Below are 15,846 nucleotides of genomic sequence, written 5' to 3'. Positions count from 1 at the left end.
AGTAGATGAATAAATAATGAAACCTAAAGAAAGAATGTCAGAATATTTAAGACTGGCTAAAAGACTGAAAATAGCATAGAAAAACATAAGAGTAAAAGATTGGGTTCACTGAGGGATGCAAGTCAGTGTGAAGAGTCCAAAACGATATTCTTTCAAGGTCCTCTTCTTAAAAAATACTTAATCTTAACCCCACATCTCTGAATTAGGTCAAACAGAAAAACACACAGGCAAAATTGTAAAAGACAATATTAAAAGCTTTTAAAATTCCCTCGAGTTCTCTTTCCCTAACCTCTAGAGAGAAAAAAAAAAAATAGAATTTTTGCCTCTGTGCAACTGTGAGACACATAGTCTATATATTAAACACTGGAAAGAAATAAAAATGTTTAACAGTTGATGGCCTCTATTAATTGATTTAAGGTAAGTAAACATAGGGAAAGGTAAATGGCTTTATGAAAGAAGAAAAATGTCTTACTTGTCAATAATAACTGTGGAACCTAACCCAATGAAATCAATTATATACGTTATTTTTTTCCAATGCAAGTTTGACAGTAATGCAAAGATCATGTTGATATCAAAAGTTAACTTTTCAAATTAATGGTTTACTATCTTCATATTTCATCTTAGAATTCTCAGGTCTAAAAACTGCTTGATTTTTTTATTGTTCTTATGATAAGGTCTAAACACCTGAAGTTGAGGTATCTAGGCCTTATGATTAAACTTGGCTTACCTGTCTAAGTCTTATCTCTGGTCACGCTTGTCCTCACATATCATATCTCACACATCCTTGAACTACTTATACTTCTTAATTCAATTTTCTCCTTTTAGTCTCACTGCTGGTTCCTGTCAAAAACGCTCTTTAATACCCAGAAAACACCTACTTCATGTCTTACATTAAACTTAATGTTCTTTGGAAGAGCATCTGCTTTATGAACTATCCTAGCAGGCTATACATTTTCTACTTAGTTCCTATCACACTGTAATACTATACAATTGTCTAATTACTTGACTGTGTTCTCTAAAAGGTCATGAATAGCTGACATTTAAAATTTTTTTATTTTACTATATTTATATAACATTTCTATTTCAAGTCTCGAGCACACAGGACTTACATGTGGCACAAGTATAAAAAAAATATTAATCTGTTGAATAAAGATCTGAGGAGGGCATGGCAACCCACTCCAGTATTCTTGCTTGGAGAATGCACAGGGACAGAGAAGCCTGGTGGGCTACTTCTACATATCTAGAATTAATTCATCGAAAATCACTAATTCCCCTTTTAAAAAAAGCAAAAAAAGGTTCTGATAAGAATTATTCAGCATCATATAAATATTAGTTTAGTAAAGAATATGTGAAATAAGGAAAACTTACAAAGGAATAGACATGAATCTATCCACATGTACAAACTGAAAGAAAAATAGTATTAATGTCTTCAAATTACTTTGTCTTTTTTTCAAAGTATAAAAAAAAGCACTAAAACATGGCACTTGATGATAAATACTTTACCTTGTTTTAGATCAGTACTTCTTGTAACAGAGTCTGACAAATAGCAGTTTGGTAAAGGGTATGATGAAAACATTGGCCAAGGATATGGTTTATCACCCTAAAAAAGAAGCAAGACAGATGACTTTAGGAAGTGGTTTAATATAAAATTTTAAGACTTTTTGAAGTGACATTAAAATTGGCTTTTGTTTCATAAATTCTAGAGTTGTAATATAACTAACCAAAAGCTATCTTATAATTCAATATTCTAATGGATACTAACTAAAATGAAATATAGAAACATTAAATACTGAAGACAAATATGATAATTCTATAAACAGATTGCTCACAAAGCTATTTCTCTTGCGCTGCTATATTTTGACTTCACCATTCTTGGTGTGAAGAGTCAAAACAAGTGCACAACAACAACAAAAAACCCTTCCAGAGAAAACCAAACTCTATGGATACTGATGAAAAAAGAGGTACTCAATATTGCCAATGCAATTCAACAAAATTAGTCATGTGGCTCAGACGGTAAAGCGTCTGTCTACAATTCGGGATACCTGGGTTCGATCCCTGGGTCGGGAAGATCCCCTGGAGAAGGAAATGGCAACCCGCTCTAGTATATTGCCTGGAAAATCCCATGGACAGAGGAGCCTGGTAGGCTACAGTCCATGGGGTCACAGAGTCGGACACGACTGAGAGACTTCAATTCACTTCACTTCACTTTAATAAAAATTAAGTATCATGAAGGAGACAGTTTTTAAAAGTGAAAAAAATTCAAAGACACACAAGGAAAATGACAAGTTTTTAATAAAATAATATCCTACTCTGCAACACAAACTCCCACTTGTGACATCTTGTCATGAAAAATACTATTTTCATTAGGAACTGTTTACTTGTATCCTAACTGTCATTTGAGTTGGCTACCTTGCTTCAAAAAGCATTCGAAAAACATTCTCCCCTCCATTTACTCCACTTACCTTCTCCAGTAACCTTGGAGGCAAAATTCGTTCCATTGGCCCACCAATAAGATTTATTCTAACAAGAACATGATTTCTCTCTACTGATAAGCTATCAATTATAAACTCCCTGAAAAATAAACATACCAATTGTTACTGCCTTAATTAAATATGATTTAATTTTAAGATCATGTCAGTGCAATGCATAAGGAAAAAAGCAATACAGTTTCTATAGAAAGGGGAGAGATAAATTCACCTTTATCCTACAGCTTTCTGACCTAAGGAGCAAAGAATTGGAGATATAATTGATATAATGAAATGAATGATATGAAGAATATTTTCTTAACAAATGCTATATGTCAAAAAGAAATGACATGAAGACAGGCAGTACTTCCACAACAACTTTACCACATTTTTGTCAACGTTCCGTTCAGTTCTAGTTGTTGTTACTCAGTTGCTAAGTCGTGTTTGACTTTTTGTGTCCCCATGGACAGTAGCATCCCAGGCTCCTCTGTCCTCCACTAAGTTCCAGAGTTTACTTAAATTCATGTCCATCAAGTCAGTGATGATATCTAACCATCTCATTCTCTGCTGTTCCCTTCTCGTTTTGCCTTCAATCTTTCCCAGCATCAGGGTCCTTTCCAGTGAATCAGCTCTTCGCATCAGGTGGCCAAAGTATTGGAGCTTCAACTTCAGCATCAGTCTTTTCAATGAATTTTCAGGTTGATTTCCTTTAGGATTGACTGGTTTGATCTCCCTGCAGTCCGAGGGACTCTCAAGAGTCTTCTCTAGCACCACAGTTCAAAAGCATCAATTCTTTGGCATTCAAACTTCTTTATGGTCCAACTCTCACATCTGTACATGACTGCAGAAAAAAACTATAGCTTTGACTGTAGAGACCTTTGCTGGCAAAGTGATGTCTTCGCTTTCTAATACACCACCTAGGATTGTCACAGCTTTCCTTCCAAGGAGCAAGCGTCTTTGAATTTCATGGCTGCAGTCATTATTCACAGTGATTTTGGAGTCCAAGAAAATAAAACCCATCACTGTTTTCTCTTTTCCCACTTCTTTTTGCGATGAAGTGATGGGACAGGATGCCATGATCTTAGTTTTTTGAATGCTGAGTTCCACACCAGCTTTTTCATTCTCCTCTTTCACCATCATCAAGAAGCTCTTTAGTTTCTTTTTGCTTTCTGCTGTAAGTTCTAGGCCAAGTAGCCTATTTCAAATTCTAAACTCTGCATCCTCCACACTTCTGCAGCTGTTAATACTATCCTCTATATCAAAACTAGAGCATTCAGCAATATAGCCTGATCTATACTATTTTTCCAAGGCCTAGCTAGGGTGGAGGAACACTTTTTTTAAAGATTACGGACACAAAAATAATGCCAGCTATTGAATGTGTATCCAGCATATGTCAACCAATTCAAGGTAATGTCAAGTATGACATTTTAGTAGAAAAAAGTTTTCAAGATATTACCATAACATCGTTTCATAATAATCAGAATTTATGACTGTGAACTAACATAATTAAGAAAATGAAGTAAAAATTGCCTCTACAAGAGACACAAAAATCAGACATTTTGTTTAATGGGTCATCTTTCTCATGTAGTCTGAATTTAAAGGTGACACAACTTAATAAAGTCAGTACTTTACTAAAACATAAAAAACTAAACAGAAACTTAGAAAGTAGTACTCTGCAAGCCATTTCCAAAAACGTCATTCACAATCTTTTTAACTGATATTTATGCTTTAATTGCTTTTTACTCTTATTTAAATCTACTGAATTCAAATAATGGAAAACATGAAATAAACTGTACCGAAATTACTGTCTTAACAGAATATTTGTAAAGAAAACTATTATTCTTAGTATTTTTTTTTTTACCTGTGACTTTCAGAGGTTTCTAAGGTATTTTCTTCTTGAGCATTTAGTAACAATTCAGATATTTGATACTGAGCTTCCAATAGAAGAAGAGTGTTTAGATCACAGCATACCACACTTAACAACCTATATAAAAAGGAACAATAAAAATAGATATTCTAAAATACATCCTAAAAGTTTAGAGAGTCTCTTGGTGTCTCAAACACCTATACATGGAACCACAAGTTTTGTAAGTAAAATTAGGCAGTTATTTCACATATATTTTAAATAACTGACTTCAAAAGATTTTCTTATTGAAATACTATTTAAAGACCATGGGTAATTTCTAATCTATGTTAAAATTGATTTAAATCTAGGAACCTTCTCAACTAATAATTTAAAAATTAAGGGGTCTTTCCTGGTGGCTCAGCAGTAAAGAATCCACCCTGCCAATGCAAAAGACATGACTCAATCCCTCACCTGGGAAGATTTCACATGCCGTGGAGCAACTAAGCCCATACACCACAACTACTGAGCCTGTGGGCTACAACTACTGAAGCCCACTCACTCTAGAGCCCGTGTTCCACAACAAGAGAAGCCACCACAAGGAGAAGCCCATGCACAGCAACTAGAGAGCAGCCCTCATTTGCTGCAACTAGAGAAAAGCCCAAGCAGCAAGGAAGACCCAGCACAGCCATAAATAAATAAATAAATAAAACTATTAAAAAAGACAGTGCTCTTAAAAAAATAGGGAACAGCATTAGCAAATCTATAAAAACTATAGATTGCCATCACTTTACACCAAATTAAATATAGAAAGAATGACAGAATTTTTTCGCTATCAATCCAGGAAATGTTCACCAGGTGAAATGTCAATGGCTAACTTTATAACGGTCAAATAGAGCTGAAAACACCTAAACACACTGATCTATCTTAACATCACTAAACATAGAAATCACGTGGCTCCTACTGTGATGCAAGAGGATGTACAGTGCTGCTGCTGCTGCTAAGTCACTTCAGTCATGTCCGACTCTGTGTGACCCCATAGACGGCAGCCCACCAGGCTCCCCCGTCCCTGGGATTCTCCAGGCAAGGACACTGGAGTGGGTTGCCATTTCCTTCTCCAATGCATGAGAGTAAAAAGTGAAAGTGAAGTCGCTCAGTCGTGTCCGACCCTCAGCGACCCCATGGACTGCAGCCTACCAGGCTCCTCTGTCCATGGGATTTTCCAGGCAGGAGTACTTGAGTGGGTGCCATTGCCTTCTCCGGATGTACAGTGCACCATCTATGAAATAATCTTGCCAAGAAAACTGAACCTGAAACTAACCAATCCAAGATATCTCATTATCAGTGTATAGGAAATATAAGGCTAATAGAAATATGTAAAAAGACACCCAAGGCAGAAAGAGTCAACCCCAAAGCTAGAATTTGGAGACTTCTGCACATTATGTATTTATTTAGGAAAAAAAGAAAAGAAAAAGAAGGTTCACTTAAAAAAGAGGGGGTAAAGGAAGTTATAAATTAAAAAGAAAAATAAAACAAATGTGAAGATTCTGTCTTGACATGATTCAACCAAAAACTGTAAAAGTGTATTTTTGAGTAATACAGGAATTATCTCCAAGGTATGTTAAAAGCAGAGGAACAAAATGTGTACAGTGATAGCATTTGAACAAAAACTGAGAAACATTTAAATATACATGTAAATACATATTTGTTTTTACATAGAATTTCTCTCCAAGAACAGAATGAAACTGGCAACAACTGTTAGATGGGGTGGGGGTGTAATCTGACAGACTAAGGGAATATATTTCTCACAGTACATCTTTTATAGTTTTTCAATTTTGGTGCAATCACATGCTTTACCTATCTGATAGCATCTTCAGAAAAATATCTGATGGATGCATTTAAGAGCAATTCAATATCACTCCCCAGAACCTATTGAAAATGACCAAATGCATATAAAACTAAGAGAAGATCTACTATCATTAATTTACATAATGTTTCATATTTAGTTTATAAAAGTAAAAATATTTGTGCTAGATAAACAAAAAAAGCTACTTAGACTTCTGGTTTAAAGATGGTAGATAAATTGGTATTTCCCTTCTCTAAGTCTAAAAATAACCCCAAGAATTGAGAAGGAAAGAAAAGATTATAAAAATATTTAGCTACAAAATGAGCTGAAGGACAGTAAAGAGCAGTCAAACTTGGGCAAAGATGACTATGGGAGGAAAGAAACTAAGAAAGGATATCATGGCTGCCAACGAAATATAAAAAGATTAATTTCCCCCCCAAATTAATAAAAAAATTAAAAAAAATGAGTATACTCAGATGAAAAACCTAATCCTCTGTTTGCAACAATGGAAACAGAATACATGATACAGAGGCAGGAAAATCCCTGGTCCTATTATGGTTCCTAATGGAAACAGAATACATGAGACAGAAGCAGGAAAAACCCTGGTCCTATTATGGTTCCTATAATAAAACAAACAGGTAGAAGGTGGAGTCACAGACAAATCAATTACTAGTTACTGGTTATAGGTTATAGAGACAATTATTAATAGTTAAAACTGACTACCCTCCATATTGAGATTGGCAGGGACAACACAAAAACATACACAAATCCCAAAACTTAGGCCCACAGAAAGAGTTCAATTAATTGGGAATATGACCATACCAATAATAGCTGATGAAAAAACTCACATCCCTCCAAAAAGAAATATCACAGGATGCATCCAAAGGTGCTCCAAGAAAAAGGATGAAATAAGAGGATGAGCAGATGGCAAACACAAACACACACATACATATACTGTCATTATAACTTGAAAACTACAACCAAATAATTGTCTGTAATTTTTAAGCTAAATAAAATGTATTAGAGCAACAGGCTGTATAACTTACAGAATATTATACGTCAATTATCTCTTTATTTAAAACATTTAATGTAAAGCAATAGTGTCCAACAAGTTCTTTACACAAAGTAGAGCTGTATAAGCACAGGGAAGAAGCAGCAAAACAACCAGAAAAAATAAAACATGAACTGGCAGAGCGAAGGAAAGAAGCAGAAGAAATGAAAGTGTTGTAGGAATTAAAGCACAACTACAAATAGCAAAAAAGGACAGATGCTGCTAAAGGCAGAATAAATGTTATAGGGAACAGAAAAGTACAAAAAATATAATGAAAACAAAGAGTTCAAATTATTGTTTGAAGAGAAAACAGAAATAACCTAACAGGACACACCTTTAGAGATACTAGTAAAATTCTTTCCAAGAAAAAATCACCACGAATCTAAGTATATAAAGTGACAGCATGTCCATAAGTAAACTGAAATCAGAAGAGTCAACACTAAGACAGAGCCCAGTAAAGCTACTACACTTAGAGAAAGAAAGACCATTGGGGTATCCAGGAAGAGTCACTAAGAGAGGTGGCGCTGGGGGCAGGGAATCAAGCTGCTCTCAGACATATCCATAGCAACATTCAACACCAGCAGGACAATGAAACCACACTGGGAGGAAGTCTAAAATCAGATATTAACACACATTACAAAACTGTGGTAATTTTTAACCTGTAGTAATGACATGAATGGGAGAAGGCAATGGCAACCCCACTCCAGTACTCTTGCCTGGAAAATCCCATGGATGGAGGAGCCTGGTAGGCTGCAGTCCATGGGGTCACTAAGAGTCGGACATGACTGAGTGACTTCACTTTCACTTTTCACTTTCATGCACTGGAGAAGGAAATGGCAACCCACTCCAGTGTTCTTGCCTGGAGAATCCCAGGGACGGGGGAGCCTGGTGCGCTGCCGTCTATGGGGCTGCACAGTCGGACACAACTGAGGCGACTTAGCAGCAGCAGCAGCAGCAATGACATGAATAAACAAAAGAATATACAAATAGATGCAAATATATAGAGGAATTTTAAATATGTCAGGAGCAGATAGAATTTCCTGATAGACTGAATATTTGGAGCAAAAATAAGAAAAACACTAAGGATAACTCTAGATGTTTTGTTAGAAAAATAAGAATCAAGTTGTGGGAAACTAAGTAATAAGGCTTTAAGCTATAAAGATTTAGGGTGCATCTAGTAACCTTTCTACTTTCTTCAGGCTATTAAATCAGTGAACGGGTAGTGAAAATAACCTCAGCATCCTCTAGTTTATGAATTGAAAGGAGGAGTCCATAGAATCTAGATGAACAATGAGATGATCCAAGGTGAGTTAGAGTATCTGTGAAAGCACATGCATGCCTGGACTGAATTCTCATTAGAGAATGAGTAAATAGAAACTTTCAGAGAAGGAAATGGCAACCCACTCCAGTGTTCTTGCCTGGAGAATCCCAGGGACGGGGGAGCCTGGTGGGCTGCCGTCTATGGGGTTGCACAGAGTCAGACACGACTGAAGCGACTTAGCAGCAGCAGCAGCAACAGCAAATAGAAACTTTAACAAATGAGGGAAGATTTTTAAAATCTTACTTTTAAAATCAAATACTAGGAATAATGGAGAGTTTCACAAATTTGATCCAGCAGTAAATTAAAAGAACAGCATACTGTGATCAAATACAGTTCATTCCAGGAAGAAAAGGCTAGCTTAATGTTAAAACATCTCCTGAGGTAATTCATGGCATCCATATGTAATAGAAAATAATCATATAATCATCTGACCAGATGCCTAAAAGCACCTTGATTTAAGATTCAACATTTCACAATATACTCCATATTTTCCAAAAAATGTTGAGTAAATTTAAAAAAAGGTTATTTCTTTAAGGAGACAAATTCATTTCAATGCAAGAGTATTGAAAGTATACAAAAGTATAAAGGGGAAAAGCATTCCCACTGAGGTAATGAGAAAAGCAAAACTGTCCATTATTTAGCATTGTTTTAGAAGTTTAAGCCAATGCAAAAAAGATGAGAAAAAGAATGTTACCTGAAAAGAAATAATGCTGTTCATTATCAGAAGATGATAAAACGGTTGATTTGGAAACTACTCACCCCCATGACATAAAATTCAATTTACTTAATTTTAAGAAATACTGGCTGAATGCCTACTAAGTGCCTACTACTGCTTTAAGTGCTGAAGATACTGCACTGAACACAAATCAACAAAAATCCCAGTCCTTATGGAATGCCAAAGTACTAGAAGAGGGGAGAAAGAAACAAAATACAAACTTAAAACACAGCACGGATACAACTAAAGCAGGGAAATGAGTAAGGAGTTGTAACAAGAGAGCACTGGGGATGGATCACTGTACCCAATTTAAAATAAGGTAGTAAGGAAAGACCTCATCAAGAAGGTGACACTGGGTAAAGACCTAAAAGAAATAAAGAAACAACCCATGGGACTATCTGAGGAAAAAATGCTCTAAGACAGCAAACAGCTTGAGCTAGTGACTAAAGCTGAGAGCACATGTGCCTGTTTGAAGAACAGGAAAGGAGTCAATGTGGCGCTAGAGGTAAAGAATCTACTGCCAAAGCAGGAGATGCAAGAGACACAAGTTCAACCCCTGGGTTGGGAAGATACCCTGGAATAGGAAGTGGCTCCCCACTCCAGGGGTTCTTTCCTGGAAAATTTCTTGGGCAGAGGAGCCTGGCCGGCTATAGTCGGAAATGACTAAGCAACTGAGCACAAGGAAGCCAATGTAGCTGAAGAGGAATAAGCAAAGGAGAAATATTTGGAGATGAGGTTAGAGTAAAATTAGGGGTCAATATCATACAGGATTCTAAGGTCACTGTAGGAAGTCTGCACCTTACTATCAGTCAGTCAGTTCAGTTCAGTTGCTCAGTCGTGTCTGACTCTTTGAGACCCCATGAATTGCAGCACGCCAGGCCTCCCTGTCCATCACCAACTCCCGGAGTTCACCCAGACTCATGTCCATTGAGTCAGTGATGCCATCCAGCCATCTCATTGTCTGTCGTCCCCTTCTCCTCCTGCCCCCAATCCCTCCCAGCATCAGAGTCTTTTCCAATGAGTCAACTCTTCACATGAGGTGGCCAAAGTACTGGAGTTTCAGCTTTAGCATCATTCCTTCCAAAGAAATCCCAGGGCTGATCTCCTTCAGAATGGACTGGTTGGATCTCCTTGCAGTCCAAGGGACTCTCAAGAGTCTTCTCCAACACCACAGTTCAAAAGCATCAATTCTTTGGCACTCAGCCTGCTTCACAGTCCAACTCTCACATCCATACATGACCACAGGAAAAACCATAGCCTTGACTAGACGAACCTTTGTTGGCAAAGTAATGTCTCTGCTTTTGAATATGCTATCTAGGTTGGTCATAACCTTCCTTCCAAGGAGTAAGCGTCTTTTAATTTCATGGCTGCAATCACCATCTGCAGTGATTTTGGAGCCCCAAAAAATAAAGTCTGACACTGTTTCCACTGTTTCCCCATCTATTTCCCATGAAGTGATGGGACCGGATGCCCTGAGCTTCATTTTCTGAATGTTGAGCTTTAAGCCACTCATCCTGATAATATGAGGAACTTGGTAAGTATAGAATTGAGATTACTTGATTTGCATTTTACTGGGATCACTCTGACTGCTGCGTACAGAACAGGCCAAAATTAGGCAGGGACAGAAGCAGAGGTACCAGTGTAGAAAAAGATATAGTGATAATTTAGATAAGGCAGTAGCTTAAAACAGGGTATTGTCAGTAGGAGATCTATTTATTAGAAAAAAAAGGCTCTGTGGCAGGTAGACGCTTAGGGTGGTCCTCATGATCCCACCCTCCTGGTACTTATGTCTTTGTGTGATTCTCTTCTCTAAAATGTACGCAGGATCTGTGTCTTGCTTCTAGTCAGAGTAGTTAAAGGTGATTGGACAGATGGAATTACCTGAATGTGATTACATAAGACTATGCCATTCTTGGTGGAGTGTCTCTTTCTTCTGTTGGCTTTGAAGAAGCAAGCAGCTATGTTGGGGAAAACCAAGTGACAAGGAAGAACTGATGGCACACTTACACTGGCAAGCTGCAAGGGCTTCTGGGCTCTAAGCAGCAAGAAAACAAGCCCCTCTGTGCTAAAATCATGAGGATTTTACATTCTGTCAAGAATCCATGAGGTTATAAACAGACCGTTTCCTACTTGAGCTTCAAATGATATCACAGCCCCATCTGACACCTTGATTGCAGCCTTGTGAGACTGCAAAAGGGTGTACCTTGACAGAAACTGAGATAAATGTGTGTTATTTTAAGATACAAAGCTTCTGGTTAGAGTTCAACAAAATGCCTCCACTAACAAACTAAAAGCATTTAAAACAGAATAATTAAACGAATTGATAATTTGTACATCTATACAATCTCAGACATTTAATCAGATGCTTGGGCTTCCCTGGTCACTCAGCTGGTAAAGAATTCTGCCTGCAATGAGGGAGATGTGGGTTTGATCCCTGGGTTGGGAAGATCCCCTGGAGAAGGGAAAGGTTACCCACTCCAGTATTCTGGCCTGGAGAATTCCATGGACAGTATAGTCCATGGGGTTTCAAAGAATCAGATACGACTGAGCGACTTTCACTACCAGTTCTAGATTTATGTGACATATTTAGTCTCACAGTAATTCCGAGGAAGGTATAGTTACTGTCTCCATTTCACATATGAGGAAATGGAAGCATCGAGAGTTACGAATGTTGTCTAAAATCATTCTGGCAATGTTGTTCCAGAGTCCATGCTCTTAAAGGACTGGGAGATACTGCCAGGCACTGTAGTATATACTAAGGAACATAAGGCTACAGATATTAACAAAATACATATAAGACCTATGGGAAAAAAAAACAATGTTCTAATGAGAGTAATTAAAGAATACTTAAATAGAGATATATGCCATGTTTACAGATTGGAAACTCATTATAAAGATGCCAGTCCACTCATTATTGATCTAAAGATTCAATCCAATGATAATTAAAATCCCAATGGGTTGATTTGTGTGACAAGGTGATATTAAACTTTACATGGAAAGAAAAGTACTAAAAGTAGCCAAGATGCTTGAAAAACAACAAAGTAGAAGGAATCACCCTATAATTACTGTAACATATTATAAAGCTATAGTAATTAAAACAATGCAATATTTGCACAAAGATGAACAAAAATCTAACTGAATAGAACAGAAGTTCAGAAACCTCTTTGAATATTTAGATATCTTTTCTGTAACACAAAAGAATTATGTATATGTATGTACACAGAGATGTGTTGCTCTATGTTCCACGTGGAGCAAGTTGTTTATGACAGCTAAAACTGAAGAACTGTAAATACCCCAAAGTCTGGTAGTAGAATAATATATAAACAAAACACAGTCTACACCTGCTAATGGCATATTATATGGCAATGAGCACTGACCCTAGAAACATAATGCTACATTTAAGAGGTCAGATGTGACAGGATATAGTCTATGCTAAAACTAAAATAAAGAACAAAAAGCAAAAAAATTAAAATGTGTTTTTTGGAAATACAAAAATAAGTAGTAAAAAATAAAAATAAATCAAAGTAGTAAATAGCATAAGTCAGAATAGTGTTTACCCATTAGCAAGAAGGGAGGCAGTCATGATCAACAAATGCATAGTACTAGTAAGTTTTCTGTTTACTTGACTGGGATTTTATGTAGACATTTAATTTACAACACCTTGTTAAGCTCATGTTTTATGTAGTATTTGTATTTGTAATATTTCATTTAAAAACTTATTTTATGCTAGGGTGGGTAATGTGAAAAAGTATAGCATTTTATTCATATGAAGTATAAATATATATGCAATATGAGCAAATTAAAAATATCAATAAAAGAATGCATACTTTAATAATCATGTATAAAGCCTTGACAACAAGTGCCATTTACTACTCAATCATGTAACCATCTAATAAACAGATCTTAATGAGTTCATTAATTACATCAGCATATCTGTATAAGCTAGCAGCTACAGTAAATATGGAAGAAAGAGTCACTTGAGTAAGACCATCTTTTTAGCCTAACCATAACATTAAAGCTAGGTTTACGAAGTGAATTGGAGTGGGCAAATTTCATATCCATTAATTTTTAAAAAGTGATCAGAAAAACATGTCTCAAAACTTACATATTATTAGGCTTGCAAATAACAAATCATTAAGCTCAATTTTTGTTGACTCCAACCCATATTTCCCAAAGTTAAGAAAAAAACTTCTGCTTATTTCATATATAAAGTTGGTTGTATCAAGAAGTAGTTCAAAGATAATCAACAATTATCCAAGATGAATCCAAATTCAAGAGTAAACTAGATAAATGTTTTAATGGCATATTTTCAGTTTTTTATAAACAGATAAAGTAGCAATAACAAAGTTAATGTAAAGATATCAACAGTTTCACAGAAGAAATTTCAGAAGTGTCCGTGTATATGTATGTGTCTCTCTCAGAACACAGTTAGAAGTAGATTGATTCTACCTACTCCAGACACAAACTCCCTTAGAGGTTGTTATTTAGGCATTATAGGTTACTTTTATCAAAATAAGAGAAGTTTCTGTACACCAAAGACAGACAGTAATCACAGACCTTAGCTGTTCCCTCATTCTCTATTTCCTACAATTCTAAACAATGTGCAAATATTACCCACATTATTATAGTCTTACGGTTCCCAGGAACCCAAACAGTCTAGTATCCCAGGGATATGGTGTTGCTGGTTGAAGGCAGTGAGACATAAGAGTTTGTTTGCCTAGAGCGAAGCTTTTGGAGGCGTAACACAATTATTTAAAGTGGGGAAGGATTCAACCCTTCAGTAATTCCATGAAAGCATTTGTACAGCTGTGGGGATAATCAAATCTATTGCCTTATTTGAGTCAGGTTTATTGATGATATCTAAAACATCTTTCTCATCTTACCTCAGGCACTGAAGACTAAGCCCCTATCTCTATCAGACATTTTATACAGCATTGCTCAGTGTGCATGTTTCCTGCCTTCGGGTATCTGTTCATTATATGTAACAAAAGACATAATCAAGATGAAGCCTCTTTACATGAGTGAATTAACAAAATCTTTCACTGGTAAGTAAAAGTCACTTGGTTGTGTCCGACTCTTTGTGATCCCATGGACTATACAGCCCATGGAATTCTCCAGGCTAGAATACTGGAGTGGTAGCCTTTCCCTTTTCCAGGGGATCTTCCCAACACAGGTCTCCCACATCGCAGGCAGATTCTTTACCAGCTGAGCCACAAGGGAAGCCAGACTGCTAATTTGGCTAATGTGAAAAGCAAGAGCAGCTTGCTTTCATTCAACATGGACAGTAACACATCCTTTCTTTTATCAAAATTTAGTCCTATCATCCCTCAAATTATCATGAAAAACTACTCTACTGATGATACGTTGTGAAAAGGACATAGCTTGTCTTCTACATGTTTTAGAGTAGGTGTGCCAGAGAGAGATATCCAAAAAACTCATGGCCATCTCAGTGAAGTTTCTGAGTTCTAGTGGCCTAAAATCTCAAGATATCACATGCAAGATACATGATGTATTATTAAATCTTACACTATTTACCACCAAAGAAGTGACATAATGCATGACTCTGTGAATTTTAGCAACAACCCCGACAATATTTGGGTATGCTTCTCTGATCTATATCAAGTAATCCCTAACTCAACTTTAGGTGACCTAAAGGCTAGAATAAGGTCTAAAACTTGAGGTAGACATTCTGTCACTTGAGCTTTAATCCAGCAGATTCAAGGTTGTCAAATCATATTGTCAGGAGATATCAATATATCCTTGACTCTGTATCAATAAGCATAACTAGCATAATCTAGTTATAACCAAAGATAACTAGGCCAGATTGCTTTCACTAACAATGTGATCAAGCTGTGAGGTGAACCAGCTTACGCTAGTCATGCTGTGAGCCTCTGTGAGGTTCCCTGTGAGGGCTGACTCAAGGAGAGCCCATCTGCCCTAAATGAGTTGGGATAAGGAGAGTAATGCAGCTGAGCCATAAGCCCTGCTCTGAACAAGGAAGATACACTGTTTTGCCTCAGATGCAAAGACAGCCTCCCAACCTAGTGTGGAAATGGGTATCTTGCACCACTGGAAAGTTGGATTTTCACATACTACACATTATATAATTTTTATTTCCCGAAAGTCTCCCTCCCCTTAAAAATTTCAGTGACTTAAAAATTGCAAAGTTATGATGTAAAGGTCTATAATTCCTTATCCGTAAACCTCAGGACCAAGAATTTAAATTTTTATGCATTTAGCAACAAAACAGTATACACGGAGTCTGGAGCAATACCTCATATCAAGCATATTAATATTTTTTGGCAAAATATATTGATATTCAAATTAGGCAGGCTAAATAAAGACTACAAAGAATCTCATCACTTGAGGTTAAGATTAAATGCAGATAGCAAATGAATTCTTAGAATTTTAGAATTTCAAATCAGAAAATGTGGCAATTGAGCCTGGATAATGCCAAGTTAATACCCATTATAATATTTGTAAGTTTAAAAGAATGTGTGTCTATAGGCCTGGCATGCTGTGATTCATGGGGTCGCAAAGAGTCAGACACGACTGAGCGACTGATCTGATCTGATAGAGAAATTTATTTTTAAAATCCAACCAAA

At 36.5% G+C, this 15,846-nt stretch overlaps 1 protein-coding gene across 3 annotated transcripts in view; it reads right to left on the bottom strand.

The window, feature by feature from the left end:
- TBC1D32 (TBC1 domain family member 32) overlaps positions 1–15,846 on the bottom strand; it is a 208,130-nt gene that overhangs the window by 73,266 nt on the left and 119,018 nt on the right. For all 3 annotated transcript variants that reach the window (XM_055535047.1, XM_055535046.1, XM_055535044.1), the window contains exons 24-26: positions 4,327–4,449; positions 2,463–2,571; positions 1,504–1,600 (exon numbers count right to left, since the gene is read on the bottom strand). In XM_055535047.1, the coding sequence (XP_055391022.1) occupies positions 1,504–1,600; positions 2,463–2,571; positions 4,327–4,449 (329 nt within the window). The remainder of the gene's footprint in view (positions 1–1,503; positions 1,601–2,462; positions 2,572–4,326; positions 4,450–15,846) is intronic.

Source organism: Bubalus kerabau, chromosome 9 (genome assembly GCF_029407905.1).
Source record: "Bubalus kerabau isolate K-KA32 ecotype Philippines breed swamp buffalo chromosome 9, PCC_UOA_SB_1v2, whole genome shotgun sequence".
NCBI lineage: Eukaryota > Metazoa > Chordata > Mammalia > Artiodactyla > Bovidae > Bubalus > Bubalus kerabau.
Note: the sequence above shows the minus strand (reverse complement) of the source record. Positions and strands in the feature narration are given on the sequence as shown.